The following is a 17,374-nucleotide window of genomic DNA, read 5'->3' on the forward strand; positions in this document are numbered from 1 at the left end:
AGAGCCAAGCATTGAATCTGGGGTCCATGGCAATAAGCCACGAAGAGCCCAGCATTGAATCTGGGGTCAATGGCAATAAGCCATAAAGAGCCCAGCAAACAGAAACAATGACAAGTAAAAGATATGAATGGAATGATTATGAATAGTGGGTCCATGATATATCTGAAAGACATATCACGAAGTGCCACAAAGGAGGCAAGGGTTCATGCCATACCTGACCGGTAAACCATGAAGAACCAAGAAAGGACAAGGATAGTGGGTCCATGATACAGCGTAGAAGACAGATCACGAAGAGCCACTTGGGAAGCAAGGGTCCATGGTATACCTGACCGGTAAACCATGAAGAGCCAAGAAAGGACAAGGATAGTGGGTCCATGATACAGCGTAGAAGACAGATCACGAAGAGCCACTCAGGAAGCAAGGGTCCATGGTATACTTCAATAGTAGGCCACAAAGAGCCTTGGGAATCAATGGGTATTGCTGAGAATTGATAGATTTTGAATGATTTTTTAGATTTTTTTTTATTGTCTCTTGCCGAGAAAAATTTGGAGTACGAGTTCCTTGCTGAGGATCAAACTCAAGTAACTTGACAGGGGTTTTCGGGTATTGACCCTTCTTTAACAGGTGAAAAGCATTCTGCTGAGGTTTGAAGGTTGTGGGAGCAAATTCTAGACTCCGCTGGAGAAATTGATTTTCTTTGAAAATTGACTCTTTTAGAAAGAGTCCTTCAGAAAGAGGGCTAATTTGAAGAGTTCAGATATTTAGCTTAAGACGTGCTCGTATCTCTCTTATCTCAACTTGTTGTAAATATTGGCACTGATTGCCTTTGTGTGTTCGATATCTTTTATGACGCAAGTCATAAAAGATGCCCCTAGTATATTCTACTTCCATAATAAGAGTCCTAAGAAAAGTAAAACAGGATAGGTAGAAAAATTTGGGTTTGCATGGGTTCTTTCCTTGGAATAAAGATAAGATGATGGCTGAGCCAGAAAATTTCTCTTTTCATTGACTATTATTTGAGGTTCTTTCCACCACTCACTGCTTGAAACTTGACATCTTCGCCATATCTGAACAGGATATTTCTCGCTTTTCTCTGGTACCTAAACCAGGGTCTATTCTGAGAATTTTTTTTTTCACTTTGGAAAGTATACACCCATTCTCCCAGTGCCAGACAACTTTGGACCTTGAAAGGAAAATGGATAAGAATGAAGAACAGACTTCCAAGACTCTATCAAAGAAGATGTACATTATTCAAGGGACTTGACTCACTTTTGATTCACCCTTAGACCTAATGTATTTTTTTTTTTAGTAAAGTTAGCCACTCTCAAAATAATTTCGAAAACCATGTCAAGAAGTTCTAATTTCCTCCTTCATGATTTCTGTCATGGTTATTACCCCCTTTGGATTGCTCAGTTTTAATGCCCCTAGTTTAGAAAGGAGTCAAAGTAAATCTCACTGACACTACTTGGATTCCAAGATCCTGCCCTGTGTACTGATTGCTTCTTCATCTCTTCGAATTTTCTCTGGTGGGAACTCATGATTATTGCATTCCAGGTTTCTGGTCTAGCAAACCATTTGCTTCAGCTTTTGCCTGGAATTCTCATACTACTCAAACTTCAGAGTTCTCCATAATCGAGGAACTCCTTCCATGTCTTATCAGCTCAGTTTTTGAAAAATCTTCGCCTCTGACTGGATTGCCTCTTCATGTTTTCAATCCAGTAAACTGCTACCCTCATTTTGCATAAGCCGGCTCATTTGGTTATCGACTTAGCAAACGCATGATTCTAGGCTACCCTTTCGGGTTTTCAACCTAGTGGGTCTTCAGACTTTCGTTCTTTTCATTTCTTTCTGTTTTTGTTTTCAATTGCCTTGAACATTTGCTCGTATTACCAGAAGAACTTTATAAGTAGGCTCGGGTTCAAAAGGGATAGATATCAAAAGTTCAAACGATTTGGACCGAATCTGGTCTTGCCAGACTACCTACGTACCCCAAAAATGGAGGATCAGATCTGCGTAATTCGCTTTGGGGTTTAACAAAGAATGGTTTAGCTTTTTAGCTTCAAAATTTTGAAAGGGGGATGATTTAACTTTTATCCCAAAGATTGACCGAACTTAAATTGATTAGGTTGCCTACGTACCCCTGAAGAGCTGGGGATCAGGTCCGCGTAGTTCAGGTGCATAAAATGCCCCTAGTTTATAATGTGGTTGAAAGAATTATTTTGTTTTAAAGTGTTGGCTCAAAGGGCTCACAAAAGGATTTTTTAAGCATTGGGATTTTGGCTATAAAGGCTCAAACGTCTAATGATGGCCTCCTGGTATTTTGATGTACAAGCTTTTGAGGAATAAGGTTCAACAGCTTTCAATACTTTTGTCGATGAGTCTGGCGGTATTTGCGAGCAAGACTTCCATCACGATGCTCCACTTGAATTTGCCCTTGATTCAAAGATCTTGAATTTATACTCAAGGTTATACAGCTTTCGATAGTTTCCAAATGTTGGAGACAATTCTGATATTCAATCTATCTCATAGACTCCATCACTTGGGTCTTTGATTTTTCTAAGGAGTTGTCTTAAGGACACATTCCCTTCCCCTTTGGTCTTTCTCTCGTGCTTTCGCTTTCTTCTAGATATTTTCTTTCTTTTGGACATAAGAATTATCTCTTCTCTTGAAATATTCCACCTCAGAATTTCATTTAAAAGATGTGGCCCAAGTGCTCTTTAGGGCTCAGATCTATGACTTTATTTTCTAAAAGTCTTCACTCAATATCAAATCAACTCCACTGGATGCTTGATGTTCATATCTCTCAAATTCTTGCTTTTCGACTGAGTGTCTAAAGCAGAAGGAGTCTTGCTTTCCACAACGGTAGGGCATTCACCCGGTTTATCCTTATAGGATCAAGCAAAACCACCTCGAATCCCTTCTAAATAGGTTTATCAATTCTTTGCGCTCCTCGGGAGATAAAGTTTTGCCAATCCATCTTTCCCGAGTTTCAAATTTTGATACCACTATCAATAGCTTCGATTTCTTCTTTAAGTGGCTATGCTCGACGCTCTTCCTCTTGTTTGACCATCTTTCAGATCTCGAGGGAAATTTCGTCTACATTCTCATTCGAGAAGAGTGTCTTTAGTTTTAGTTTAAACATTAGATCTAAAAGTGAATCATAGAACATCAAAGATACAAAATGAACAACTTTATTGAACTGAAGACTCTTAAGTACATCAGTAATTTTTTATTTTTTTTCGACGCGCCTCAATGGGCTCTACATTGAACTTGACAAAGGACGGAAACAACTGACTATGAATGAACACGACTGACAAACATGACACCATTTTTTTTTTTTTTTTGTTTTTTTTTCGTTTTTTTTTTACATCGAGACAATAAGACTTACCAACTCTAAGAGAAGAAAGTTGGTGTACACTCAACGAAAGACAAACATCACATGACACTTCTTCGATGGTAAATGAACTGGCATTGAAAGGTTATGGGTGGTACTCCTTCCTCCATGATGTCCATAAATAGGGGTTCAACCCTGGTGTAGGTTCTGTTGACCTGGCTGGGTGAAATGAAAGGAAACTGGTTCAACAGATGGGTGAAGTCAGTTAGGTCTGACTCCTGTCATGGAAATGACAAACACTAACTTTGGTATGAGGCAATCTCGTTGAATGTTATACACAAGTTGAAACAAGAGATAATACAAACACATCTCTCCCTTGGATTAGAACCAACAGCATAACAATTGTAAGAAGGGTCATGGTAAGATAAACACATGATTTATCAATATCGCTAAAGGATAGCAATCACACTGAAAATGTATTGGGTAAAATCCGGCAGCATGACAGCTATATAAAGGGACCCCACAAGTCATCATAAAGGTATATGGATAAACTTGATAGTATAGGACTCTCAGCAAGGATACTTGCACTCAAATGATGGTGGCAAGATGCAAGATAAGCACACAATCGATAGAAGGAATATGGTCATCGAAGAGATGTACTCAAATGAAGGACTGACCATGAATGACGACGCTTGGCCATGGGTTGGATTTGCGACAAAAAGACTGAAGGATAGATCATGGCAATAAGAATGGTGATGAAAAGTCATCGATCTAATCATATTCCAAAATATGAATGGATAAGGATAATTGATTAGATTAGGAAGGAAAACCAAACTAAGAAGTAACCATAATCTAATAATGTAAATACACGATGAAAAACATGGATCAACATTATGAACAATAGATCAAGGGATAGATTATGGATAAAGAGCCAATAATCTAATTATTATCCACAGAATGGATAAATAGAAAGAATTGATTAGATTAAGAAGGAAAACATAACTAAGAAATAGGCCTTAATCTAAATATATGGAATATGGATCAATGATACAAGGTATGAATCAGATCTATGATCAAAAGATCAGAAAAAAAGACCATGGTCATAACGATGACAAGTAGAAGTCACCGACCAAATCTAAATCTCAAAGAATATGACTGATTGGATTACATAGGAAACATTACAAAGGAGTAAGCCCTAATCTAATAATCAATAAATAGGTATGTATACATATATATCCTAACCAGGGGCACCAGCCCTAAATATAATCTCGCAGAGTTAAGAAGCTTGACTCAAAGCAGACATGTGAGTGTACTAGGACCGCGTTGTAGCCACATAAAGTGAACTACAATAATCTATGGATAGGACATGGCTCCTAAATCTAGGCTCCAACATGTATAAGCAACACATGTTCGTCCTTATATGAATGTAATACATATATAAACACATGCGACTCCTAATTGGGTTTTACTAAATCAACAAATATATCCATGTACATAATATACGTAAAAGGAAAGTAGAGCTCCGGACTCAAAATATCGGGTACTATGCTTATGATCCATACTTAAAATGTATAACACAAGTACCCTAGTGTTATACATAGTATGCTTCATTGCTCATCAGCTGCTGTAAACACGAGTACGCCTAGTGTTTACGGCTGCAGCACCAGCGCATAGCTTTGAAATAGATACAACAGCACCAACAGGGTAATGACATCCCATGTGGCACGCATTGTATCTATCCTGTGAAGCCAATAATAATAAAAGAAAATAAAAACATGACAATGTATGCTGTGCAGTGTGTGAATCCATTGTTTTAAACATCTATTTGGTGCCCCTGGATTCTAAGCGATTAAATTCTCATTTCATATCATTTTAGCCCAAAATTCTTCAAAATTAATTAAAATGGCATTTTAACAGAGTTAAGCAATATCTCGAAAGAATTCCTCAGCAGAGTCGCCAGCCTGTGGACCCCGATCCGAGAGAGGCAGGGGGACGAGCCCCCACGAGACAGAAAGTTTCTCTCTAGATCATCCACGTGAATGGAGAGCTCTACCAAGGAACTCTCAAAAGAAGTGCCTCTCACAGCATGAGTGGCGATAAAAGGTGAGATACCTCTCGATTCGGGAACTAGCCCAGATTCAAGGCGTACCTTAAACAAAGAAGAGTCGTCATCCAAGGAAGTAGGCCTAGGATCCCATACTATGCTCTGTTGCAACGGATAACCAGAGATATAAAAGAAGGTTCGTGCCTGGTTACGAATTTGGAAGATCCGAAGAGCACCTCGTCCGCCCAAGTGCAAACACCTGGTCTCTTATGCCATTTACTTATTGATTTTGAAGAGTTTTGGGCGAAAGTCATGTGAAATGGGAACGAATATCTCCGAGAAGACGTCTATCTAATCATGCATGTCTCGGAGATGATTGATAAGCACACCTAAAAGAAATGAAATAAGTGTCACCTGAGAATAACTAGGTTATGAGTGTCATACCTAATTGGTGTCTAAATTCTGGTGTACAAATACATGCATGCTACAGCTAAAGGTATAAGGTCTGTACATGAAAGTAAGAAAACATAGCAAAACATACAACACAATTCAATTCGATACATGACTGGACAAGAAGAATCATAAAACTCTAATGCAAGACTTGACTCGGACCAAGATGGGCTGCTCTACGTATCCCAGCCTCAGGAAGAATCGGAGTCAACGTAGTTCGATGACCTATTCTAAACTATGATGCCTAACCAGCTAGAACCGCTATCCTAGACTCGACTGATTTTTAAAACTTTTTGTACGATTGCTTAAATTCAAGTGAATTGTAATTTTTATGACTCTCTATATGCCTTAACTAATGCAAGTTGATTAGCCTTAAGCTAACGCAGGTAGGCCCTATACCCTATGTGTATCTAGGCTGTGCATTCTAAGGAAAATCATGAGCTGACTAAATGCTTCCTAGTCTAGCCATCGGTTCGACTATGTGTCTAACCGATCAGGACTCGAGGCATCCTAACTCTAGGGACACTCACACGACAAGACACACCATATCAATACAAACAGGACAGCCTCCTAACTCTGAAACCACCCCAAATATCTAGGACAGACTCCTAATTCTAGGGGAAGATCTTTTTGAAAATGTTTTGAAGAATTTTTGTATTTTTTGAAGGTTTGAAATGATTTATTTATAAAGTTTGGCTGGACTTGGGATATGGATCCCAAGCTGCACTACGTACCCTGTTGAAAGGGATCAAGCCAACATAGTTCGGAACAGATTTTCCTAGTACGCTCCTAAGACTCAAGATTTTTGAGAATTTTGGCTTTTCAAATGTTTTTAAATTTTCAAGTGTTTTTTACTCACGAGGACAAATTCCTATCATCTTAAGAGTATGACAGACTCCTGATATCCCGCAAAGGTTGGACAGCATCCTATGCTTTGCGATGGAAAAAGACAGAATCACGACTCTGCAAGGGTTGGACAGCATCCTATACCTTGCAAGAGTGGATAAAAAAATCACATGATTTGATGAGAGGTCGGACAGAATCCTAACCCCTATGATGATAGGACAGACTCTTGAAAGATTGACTCTCTAACTAAGGACAGACTTCTAGCTAAGGACGAACTCATATCGAAAGGACTGACTCCTAGTGCACAACCCTAAGAGGGGAGTGCTAGTGAGACTAGGCTAGTCTCCTAAAAGAAGAGAAGATAAAGAAGGATGCTAGTGAGACTGAGCAAGTCTCCTAAACACCGAGGTGGGCTCCAAGTACTTCTTTTCAAATGATAAAATCCTAAGCAAATATACAACAAAATATAAAGGAAAAGCAATAATTCTTATCAATGATTCAAGAAAATCAAGATAATGTATAATAAAGAGGATCAGGTCTGGACTTTAAATCACATTCAGCCATAAAATGAAATCAATGTATAATAGGATGATAAAAAAATCAAGACCTAAACTTATTATCTCCAAATCATGGGCAACAAGGACTATGGCATAGGGTTCAAACTAAGGAAATAAACTCCTAACCAGCAAGAGTAAATGATTACGGGTTCTCAAATACACACGAGCATATATGATTTCTGACGAATTTGAATTATGACAACTAAAGATACATAAACAAGTGGGTATTCCAAAGAGTCCAGGGGTTATGGTGCATGGAACCTAATGATAGCATATCAATAGCCTAAAGGAATATATTACATCAAGAGGCCAATCCGAGTCAAAGAAAAAGTAAAGACTTGAAATGTTCAACCAAGAGTAATTGATTGTGCTTTTATTTTCCCTGAGTTGAGTAAATATTCTCTGATTAACGACAACAAAAATGATCAGACCTGAATTGAGGATTTTAAAGCTCTGGAATCATCGAGTTCTTTGCCGGACGACAAGGAAGAATGACCGGAACAAGAGATTTCGTCAAAGAAAATAGCTGCAAATCATTTTCCTCTTCTTCTTCTTCTCCAAACTTGCAAAACCCTTTTTCTGTGCTTTTCTTAATTAGGATCCAAGCTCTACTTTTCTTCTTCTCTCGGATTATACACCAAAACGATGAGGTTATTGGAATGAACCGATGTAATTGCAGAGAAGGCCACCGAAATATACGAAATCGTTGTAAAATAGCAGAAATTGATGGATCTAATGATGGCTTAACTGAAATTACAGACGTAGGTGTAAATGATAGGGGTTTTAAGAAGGAATCGAAGAATATTTTGGTGAATGCCAACTAGATCTGAGATTCGAAGATGGAGAAAATAGCAAAAGTAGCCAGATATTTTAGATTTTAGTACAGATTCCTCTCTCCTCTTTCTCCAATTCTCTCTCTATATTTATCCCTCTTTGCTAGGGTTTCAAAGATGGAAAATTATAGATCAGAGCTCTGATCGGAGTTGACCAGAGAAGAAAAGATCCACCAGAAAGGAGATAAAAGATGTGCGAGGTGAGGATGGCTGGACGGAGAAGAAGATCGGAGGAATCAAAAACAAAAGCTAAGGCAAAAGCTAGGGTTTGCAGGTTTCTTTAAATGATAATGAAATTGAAGAATCTAAGTGACGTTTGAGTGAAGGGAAGAAGAAAGAGAAGCTGGATTTTATGGCATATCTGAAGAAGATTGCAGGATTTCGGCAAAAAATCGACGGAGAAGATAAGGATTCAACGAGAACTCCTCTCTCTCTCTCTCTCTCTCTCTCTCTCTCTCTCTCTGGAATTTTCCCTAATATCTCAGATCTGAGAGATTTTACAAAGATTTGCAAGAGATCTTGATGTTCTGTTCTTAGCAAAAATCACCAAACCTTGAATGTACAAGAACTCACCGGAGGATGCAGAGTCTTGCTGGAATTGGATCGGATCATCGTCTTTGGCCGGAATCCGGCATACGCTATCAGAGAAGATGATTAAAGGAGACGAAACCCTAGCTCTCTCTCTCTCTCTCTCTGCGAAATTTTTTCTTTTTTTTTAGAAAATGAGCTTTAGCTTAGTATTTATAGACATTTTCAAAATTGATATTGGCACTCCAAATTTGATGGGCGCGCGAAAATTGATAAACGTGCGCGCGCAATCCGCATCTTTTTCGGCTCAGATTCATCTTTTCTAGGATAAGTTCACCCCCCCTCTCAGGATAAACTCACCCCCCTTTCTGATTTACACTACGGTCCTCTCTCGGCTCGTTCGCTAAGCAAACACGCTCGGATTTCGACGAAATTTTTCAGGGACCTTAGTAGGATCCTACCCTAGCTTAGGGTGAATTTTGGGACTTTAAAACATTGGTTTTATGGGTTTTTACATTCAATTGGAAGGTTAAGGGCACGGTCAAAATGGGGTGTCTACAGGATTCGGTCCTCTACCTTGGTATTTGTGAAGGCCATTTATAGCGAGAGCCTTGGGTAGTTGAATTCCCTACCCCAGGACAGGTGTCAGCCCATGTGTGGGCCTAATTTTACCTGCCCTTAGCACATTACCTGGCTGCCCCTTGGACTGGTGCCAACTTCTTAGTGGGCCCTCCGGGGGCCACGTGTCGACAGCTAATTGGAGATGACTTTCCATACCCCATCATTTGCCCCCCGGTTCTCCAGGTCATTTTAATGACTTGGGGAAGCATAAGAAGTTGCGTTCCTGAACGGTTGAATGAGTCGAGGCTCGGAATGAAGTGCGTAGGCCAGCTTCTGGTGCCCTGCACGGTTCGGGACGACCAGAAATATGAGGCAACACATTCTGTCCAATCAAGCCTTCTGCACGGCCTAGGATGACCAAAAATAAGAGGTGAAACATTCTGTCCGGCCAAGCTTTCTGAACGACCTGGGACGACCAGAAATATGGAGCGAAATATTCTGCCTGGCCAAGCCTTCTGCACAGCCTGGGACGACCAGAACTAGGAGGCGAAATATTCTGCACGGCCTGGGACGACAAGAAATATGGAGCGAAATGTTCTGCCCGGCCTGGGACGACCAGAAATAAGAGGCCAAATATTCTTGCCGGCCAAGCCTTCTACACGGCCTGGGACTCCCGTAATCGTGTTGATGATACCATTAAGCTGAGATTGGTTCATTTCGGGACGCGGGCTCATTGGGGCAGGAGATTCATGCCTCACGGGTAACAATTGAGGCTACCGATGGCTCTTGTCCTGGGGCTTCTCTCCCTGCACTCCCTTCTGTCGCCATCATTTTTCACATATTTTTTGAGATATCCTCTGTTTATCAGTAACTCGATTTCTTCTTTCAGATGCCTGTATTCATTGGTGTCGTGACCGTGATCCCTATGGAATCGGCAGTACTTGGATTTGTCCCTCTTATTTCCTTTTGAAATCATCTTGGCCTGCCATCTAACAAAGTCTTCTTCCTGGATTGCGGCTAAGATTCGAGTTCTGGACCTGTTAAGGGGTGTGTAATTTTCCTCTTTCCTATGAGGACTTCTTTCCCTTCTCGAAAATTTATCATCCCTACGCTGTTTGGTAGGGTTTTTTTCTTCTGATGTCCTCTTCCTGCTCAAGTTCAGGGCAGCTAATGTTTCTTCCAGATATGTATTCTTCTGCTCCGGCCATGAGGTCTGCCAGGGAGTGCAGATTTCGGCGGGCTACTGATCGCCTGAAGTCATTGGATTTGGCGCCTGTGTGGAGGGCGTTCATAGCAGCGGAAGGATCAAGGTTCGGTACTTGAAAAGCTTCTCTATTGAACCGGCCCACGAATGCTTTCAGAGACTCGTTATCCTCTTGTCTCAAGGCCATTAGTGATGCCGCGGTTTTTCTGGGCCGCTGACTGCTCATGAAGTGCCGGGCCAGGTCATCTCCAAAATCCTCAAAGTTATTAACGGAGTTCGGCTTTAGCCATGAATACCAGTCTCTCACGGCCCCCGTCAAGGTAGTGGGGAAGGCCCTGCAAAGAAACCCGTCGGAAGCGCCGTGGAGGAGCATCATAGTTCTAAATGTCTCCAAATGGTCTACGGGATCGGTGGTTCCATCATATTGTGGGACCTGTGGCATCTTGAATCCTCTGGGTGCCGGTGCGCGCAACACTTTGTCAGTAAAAGGTGATCTGCTTGAGAACGTCCTCAAGATAGGCCGGGCCCTGATCCTTTGCCAGTTCTTCAATTCGGTGGTCTATCTCTTCGAATCTCTGTAGCATCGGATCAGCCCTTTCTTCTACTCTGCCCGTTGGCCTGTTCCTCTCTTCTACAGTGGGACTCGCGGCCGAGTCGAAATGGCTTTCTAAGCTCCTTCGACGATGCCGAGATTTCTCCTGAGGCGCACGATCCTCCTTGGCTTGGCGCCTCTGCACCGATCGAGACCGTGACCGGTGACGGTTATGAGGCTCCTTTTGCGCATGCCTAGTTCGGGAGTGATGGACTCAGCTTGAGAAGTGGTGGGTCTGATCACGGCGGGGAGGTATAGGTTCTCCCCTGGGGGGCTCGACCTTTCCTGTACAGGTCAGGAGGCTTCTGGGAGATGTTGCTGAGGTGCTTGTTGGATCAGGTTTTTGTATTGATCAACAAGAGTTGTCGTTTGTTGAAAGAGAGTTTGGATTTGTTCGGGAGTAGGAGCAGGATTCAGGTGCTCCAAGTGAGCCGGGCTATGTTCCGTTGTTGCAGAGGGAGCTACCACCTGTGAGGCGATTCGCTCACTTCGAGCCCTGCGAGGCGCTTCGGCTCGGACTGCCTGTGCGGGGGTATCCAAGCACTCCTCCGTCTTGCCAATTGAAATGAGACTTAGAACAGGTTTTAGTTCATGGTCCCAAGGATAGAGCCAATCTGTTAGGCCCAAAATCGGTAACAGATATGACAGTGACAGAGGAGCTTATCCGGCCGGTCCCAGCAGTTGACTCAAGAGTTATCCTGCACAGGAGCGCACAAGGTCAGATGACCAACCCGTAGTGGTTTGATAGGCTCTTCGACACTCAAGTCAGTATGAGCAGGAGAGAAGCCAAACATAAGATTGTAACTTTTCTTAGGGATTTGGTCCTCCACCTTCGCATTTGTGAAGGCTATTTATAGCGAGAGCCTTGGGTAGGTGAATTACCTACCCCATGTGTCAGCCCATGTGTGGGCCTACTTTTACCTGCCATTGGCAGATTACTTGGCTACTCCTGGGGCTGGTGCCAACTTCTTAGTGGGCGGGCCACGTGTCGACAGCTAATTGGAGGTGACTTTTCCACACCCCATCAGCTGAGAAGACTTTTTTTTATTCGATCAATTGAGAAAAAATGGCAGACTACAATAATACTCCTTCGTGTAATTTCTCATGATCTAAAAATCAACAAAAGAATTTAATGAATAAATGATTGAGTTTAATGATAAAAACAATTATTCGCCAAGGTATGTGCAAGGCTTCAAGAACCAAAACATGTCTAGAGGCCTTGCTTCAGTGCTAGAAACTGAGATTTTCTTGTTTTCTTCGTCTTCCACAACTGGTTGCTTTGTTATCTTTTTCTGCTCCACCTCTTGAAGAATTCCTCTCACCTAACCAACAATCAATTAATAAATAATGTAAGAAAATTCATCCAAAATTGTTGTATAAATTATGTAGAGTTGATATTTCCCATTAACGAAGTGCATTAATTATTATTCCTTTTAATTTTATATTTTTCGGTGCCACTTATATATTTGTCTATTCCATTATAAATGCGCATTGTTCAGTATAGCATTTCACTTTTAATAAAGAGACCGGGGGGGGGGGGGGGGGGGGGGGGGGGGGGAGGTGTGCGTGGGTGCGTGGGGTGTAGTCTGGCTGCTGCAGCCGCAAGGGTGAAGGTAGCACAAATTTTTATTCCCAAATAATGTCTTGTAGAACAAATTTGAAAATCGGATCTTTTTTCACTGTTGTAGCTGATCTGAAAATGTAAGGATCTGATCCAATTCCAAATCTCAACTGCAAATGTGAGAAATCCAATTCTAAATCTTGTCCGTATCCAAACGTGGCCTAAGGGATTTGCTAGCCAATTTCACATAAAGCCATTTAGCAGCTGGCTTTTGCATTTGAGAACAGCCACACAGGTTGACTTTTCGGCATATTTTTGTCTTCTTCATTTAATTTACCACACGCAAAAGCCAGCAGCGAAATTGGCTAGAAAACCCCTACATATCTTACACTTTTTAATTGGCCTGTGTAGAGCTTTTGGGGACTAATAATAAAAAACAAGGTGAGTTGGCTCTATTATCAAAACATGTTCCTGGGAATATCAAAACATGTAATAAAAAACAAGGTGAGTTCACTTTATTATCAAAACATGTTCCTGGGAATATCCGTAGCCTTAAAAAAAATAGGCAAAAAAATATAATTTGAAAATTGAATAAAGGGCATTTTTGTCAACAAAATTTGAGATACATAAATAGGGAACTCACGGAAATACTTTAGAAAAAAGTTACATTTTTGACATTTCATTATTAATTGGCCAGTATACTACTTTGCAAATCAGGGATTTACAGGTAAAACCTTGTTTTGATTTATGGCACTCCTCTCTTTGTAGACATAAGGTTTGCATATGCACCTCACATATCTTTATGTTTCAAGGGTATGCCTTGCCTGTGTGTAGCTGCATTCCTCATTTATTATAAGGGAGCATTGTATCAACTGGCATGAGTGAATGGAATAAGTAGAGGGACTTACTCTCGGCGTAGGAGGCTTAAGAGAGGTGGTTTTGGTGAGCTTTTGTGGGTTACAGGGGGATGAAAAGCGCTGAGGAGAGGGAGGACATGATCTAACTTGTAAAAACCGCTGCTCGCCTTCACTCTCTTCATTTCTGTTGCAATTTCAAATAGACATCAAATTAAGAGGTAGGAAATCTAATGAGAGCGCCAATAAACGAGCTTTTTCAAAAATAGAGTGGGACCCACTTTATTAGAAAGATCCAAAACATTCATTTGTTGGGCTTAAAATGTGCCCAAATATTACCTACATAGGATAATCCTAACCCTCTGATCTTTAGATAGATAACACCACATAGAAACCTCCACAGATGGGATTAGAGATGGTTTTCAGAGCACCAAAATACATTTAAGTATTTCTTTAGTTGTACATTTTTCAGAAATATTATAAATACACTTTGATCATGGGGATCCAATGTGGGGGCGTGTTCTTGGGTACATTTTTAGTTGTACATTTTTCAGAAATATTATAAATGCACTTTGATCATGGGGATCCAATGTGGGGGCGTGTTCTTGCCTCTTGGGTACATTTTTGAAAGGGGCAGGGAGCAGCACATAGTAACTTGCCAGTGGTAGAAGTACAATATGGGCATGTTTGACAACCATGAATTTTAAGGGTTGGTAATAAGCTTTGGTTGCTGATCCCATCTTTTATTTTTTATTTGGTTACTGATCCCATCTTTGCTAGGGTCCATTGCAGAAGGCATTTCGTGGCTGGTCTGTCGCATGTCAGACCAACAGTATTTGTCTCCATTCATGAGGTGGCTGGTCCGATGTGCGACAGACCAGCCGCGAAATGCCTTTTGCGATGGACGCTAACATTTCCCAAATAATAAAAGACAAGATCTTTCAGGGGAAATGATAAATGCACCTCTTTTCGTTACACGGGGGACACCCAAGTGCAATGTATGTGGCAATCAAATCCGTTGAATCCTTCTAACGTGAAGTACATCAGCCCCTCTACAGTCATTGTTTATACACTGCTGCTGGGTGTCACTAGTGATGAAAAGGGGCGCATTTATCATTTCCCTTTTTAAGCACAATCATCAAAATAAGGCGGTGCAGATTTCAGTAGCCCAAGTTTTTTCATTAAAAATTATATGGGCAATGATAAATGAACCCCCCTAATATCTTAAATTGACCCCATCCCTCTCTCTATCTCTATCTCTCTCTAAGCACTGCCCTATATGGGGTCGATTTAAGATATATGCGGTTGATTTACCACCCCCCAAAATTATTTCAGGTAAAAATTTTCCCCTGCTTGGCACAACCATGAAAAAAAGTCCATGGAATATTTGTCTACCCAAAGAAAAATTAAGGAAAAAGCGCTTACTTGTTCTTCTTCTCTTCCTCCTCCTCCTTTTCTTGACTCTTCGTCTTGTCCCTCTCCGTTACATTCAACGCCAATTTCTTCAATTCATTACAGAATTCCGTCACCTGATTCAATATTTCTCTCCCCGCAAACAGATTCCGCGCCGAAACTGTACTCCGAAGCTTCCTCTTCTCTTCTTGCGAAGAATCCATAACAGAATCTGAATCGGATTGGGGGGGCTTCTTCGTCTTTTCTGCACTCGATTTGATCGAGTCTTTGATGATTTTATTGCTTTTCATTGCTCGTTTAGGAGAGTGGGCAAATGCGGGAGAAGAATTCGGATTCTCATTCTCACCATCATCGTTGAATTTCTTCCGAGGTTTGGGTGCGGTTTTCTCTAGTTGGAAATCTCGGAGAGCGGGAATGGTGGAAAGAACTCCTCTTCTTTTCAAGGTTGAATCTCTGAAAAGAAAAATTGGAGAAAATGAAATATGAGTGAGTTCGTGGAGTGATCTGAAAAGATTGGACGAATCGGTGAGTCGCGAGTCGGTTTGATTACGGGAAAAACGATACCTGATTCTTTGTTTTACTAAATTTACTAATTTATCCCGTGTAGTCCCAGTGTATTAGATCATTATAACTTATAAGACGCTTTTGGAGCAATGAGACCAGGGGTAATTTGGTCATCTCAGAGAAATTGACAAATTGGAGCTCCAACTAACCATAGACTCGATATGCACTCATTTCGACTCGTTCTCTAGCAAAAATAAAAGGGAAAAAGATACACCCCCCCCCCCTCAACTTTCTCACACTTTCAACTCTAACCCTAACTTTTATAAGTCACCAACTACATCCCCCAAAGTTTCAATTTGTATAAGGTAGACTTCCTCAGTTGACGGTTCGCCCACAGATCGAATGGTTAGGATGATCCTATGGAGCTGATTTTTTGGGCCCAGCCTATCTATGTCAAGGACCCATCAAATGAACTCTCTGGATCATCCAAACAATGTGAACCCACTGTGTTTTTGTAGTGTTTGTATTCGGGTCTTCATTAGCATTGATAGTGTTTCAAAAGCCCGGGGTCTACCTAATACAAATTGAAACATCGGGGGTGTAGTTGGTGACTTTAAAAGTCAGGGTTAGAGTGGGACTAATTCCCCCCCGATGCGCGCAATCACCCGTAAACCACACACATGGTAAGCCCAGGGGGATTCGAACTCTCATCTCAGTGAGCATACCCAAGACTTTAAGCCACACCTGTACGGGTTAAGGCAGGGTTAGAGTTGATAATGTCATAAAGTTGAGGGGGGTGTAAGTGTGTAACTGCATTTTTGCCAAAATAAAAAGAGAATGAAAAGATATTGGGAAATGTTATCAGCGCTACTGTATTTTGATGAGGGCACTCCTCACTTTATTAAAAGTAAGATATGGCCTTAGCCATAGGATGATCCAAACCGTCCATTAGATGGGCCACAGCCTAAATAGGTTGTCCCTCAAAAATCATTTTCATAGGTTCATCCTAACCCTCCGATCTGTATGTTAGAGGGTTGATCCTAATCCTCTATTGATCGGAGGGTTAGGATCAACCTATGGAAATATTTTTTGGGTTACAACCTATTTAGGCTGTTGCCCATCTAATGGACGGTTTGGATCATCTTATGGTGAGGGCCATACTGTACTTTTAATAAAGTGAGGAGTGCCCTCATCAAAATACAGTAGTGCTGATAACATTTCCCAAGATATTTACCCTCTTCGGTGCATTATAGCCAAAAATACTCTGAAATTAGGTTCGAGACTTGAGAGTGTGTGTGAGTCGTTCGATCAAAAATTCTCACAAACATTGATAGGTGCTACCTATAAATCCGATGGCTCAGATGGGCCGATCGGGCTGAGTGTTACTATTGGCGCAGGTTAGCGAAAATGAAAATCTCTCCCATGGAAACCTTCCAACGGTCCTCAAAATATCGTGAGAAATTCCTTAACGAGATTTGAGATACTAGGGTTCCAAAAAACTTTAAAAAATACCTGCGATTCCTTTCGCCTAACGGTACGGTTTCCAAATTACTCGTCGATCTCACAAGAAATTTCACCTGAGAAATCAAAAAACCAAGGAAAAAAAAATCGTCACTGAACAAGAGAAAAAGGACAAAAAAAAACAGAGGGAAGAGAGAAAGAGATTTTTTTGAAACGAGGTTCCAAAATTGAAACCTTGTAATCATCGGCGCTCTTTGGATGCTGACAATCTGGAAAAATTGTAAAAGAAAAACAGAATCAGCTGGAATTTCCACGAAAATCTAAGAATTCTGGAAAAAAAATTCAGATCTTACCAGGCCTGCAAAACCAGGCTTCGTCATCTACTGATTGGTCTGGAGCAGAGAAATCGAACCATTTTGGAGCATTTATGTGTTCGAATAAATCGTCTTTGAGGAATCTCGAGTCTATATTCTTCCAATCTATATTGATTGGCTCCATCTGCTGGAAATTCTACAAAAAATAAAATAATGAAGAAGAAAAAGAAAGAGTAGAAAGCAAATGCAGAAAAGAGTAGAAATCTGAGGTCTTTTAATAGAGCTCAGGTGAGAGAGGCCTTGAGAGAGAGAGAGAGG

The 17,374-nt window shown here is 41.1% G+C and overlaps 1 protein-coding gene and 1 long non-coding RNA gene across 2 annotated transcripts in view; both read right to left on the reverse strand.

Annotated features, from left to right (window-relative positions):
* Positions 1–17,355, reverse strand: part of LOC143891770 (uncharacterized) — an 82,242-nt gene extending 64,887 nt beyond the window's left edge. Inside the window, exons 1-4 of the mRNA XM_077396302.1 lie at positions 17,096–17,355; positions 16,977–17,011; positions 16,794–16,858; positions 14,790–15,230 (exon numbers count right to left, since the gene is read on the reverse strand). Of these exons, the coding sequence (XP_077252417.1) occupies positions 14,790–15,230; positions 16,794–16,858; positions 16,977–17,011; positions 17,096–17,240 (686 nt within the window). The 5' untranslated portion in view covers positions 17,241–17,355. The remainder of the gene's footprint in view (positions 1–14,789; positions 15,231–16,793; positions 16,859–16,976; positions 17,012–17,095) is intronic.
* LOC143846583 (uncharacterized) lies at positions 11,976–13,537 on the reverse strand. The gene is made up of 2 exons (XR_013234790.1): positions 13,419–13,537; positions 11,976–12,271 (listed from the first exon to the last, which is right to left on the reverse strand). It is a non-coding gene; the product is annotated as an uncharacterized LOC143846583 (long non-coding RNA).
* Positions 17,356–17,374: the final 19 nt, after the last annotated feature.

This window comes from Tasmannia lanceolata, unplaced genomic scaffold (genome assembly GCF_043159265.1).
Source record: "Tasmannia lanceolata isolate RefF3 unplaced genomic scaffold, GAP_Taslan_0.1 ptg000015l, whole genome shotgun sequence".
Taxonomy (NCBI): domain Eukaryota; kingdom Viridiplantae; phylum Streptophyta; class Magnoliopsida; order Canellales; family Winteraceae; genus Tasmannia; species Tasmannia lanceolata.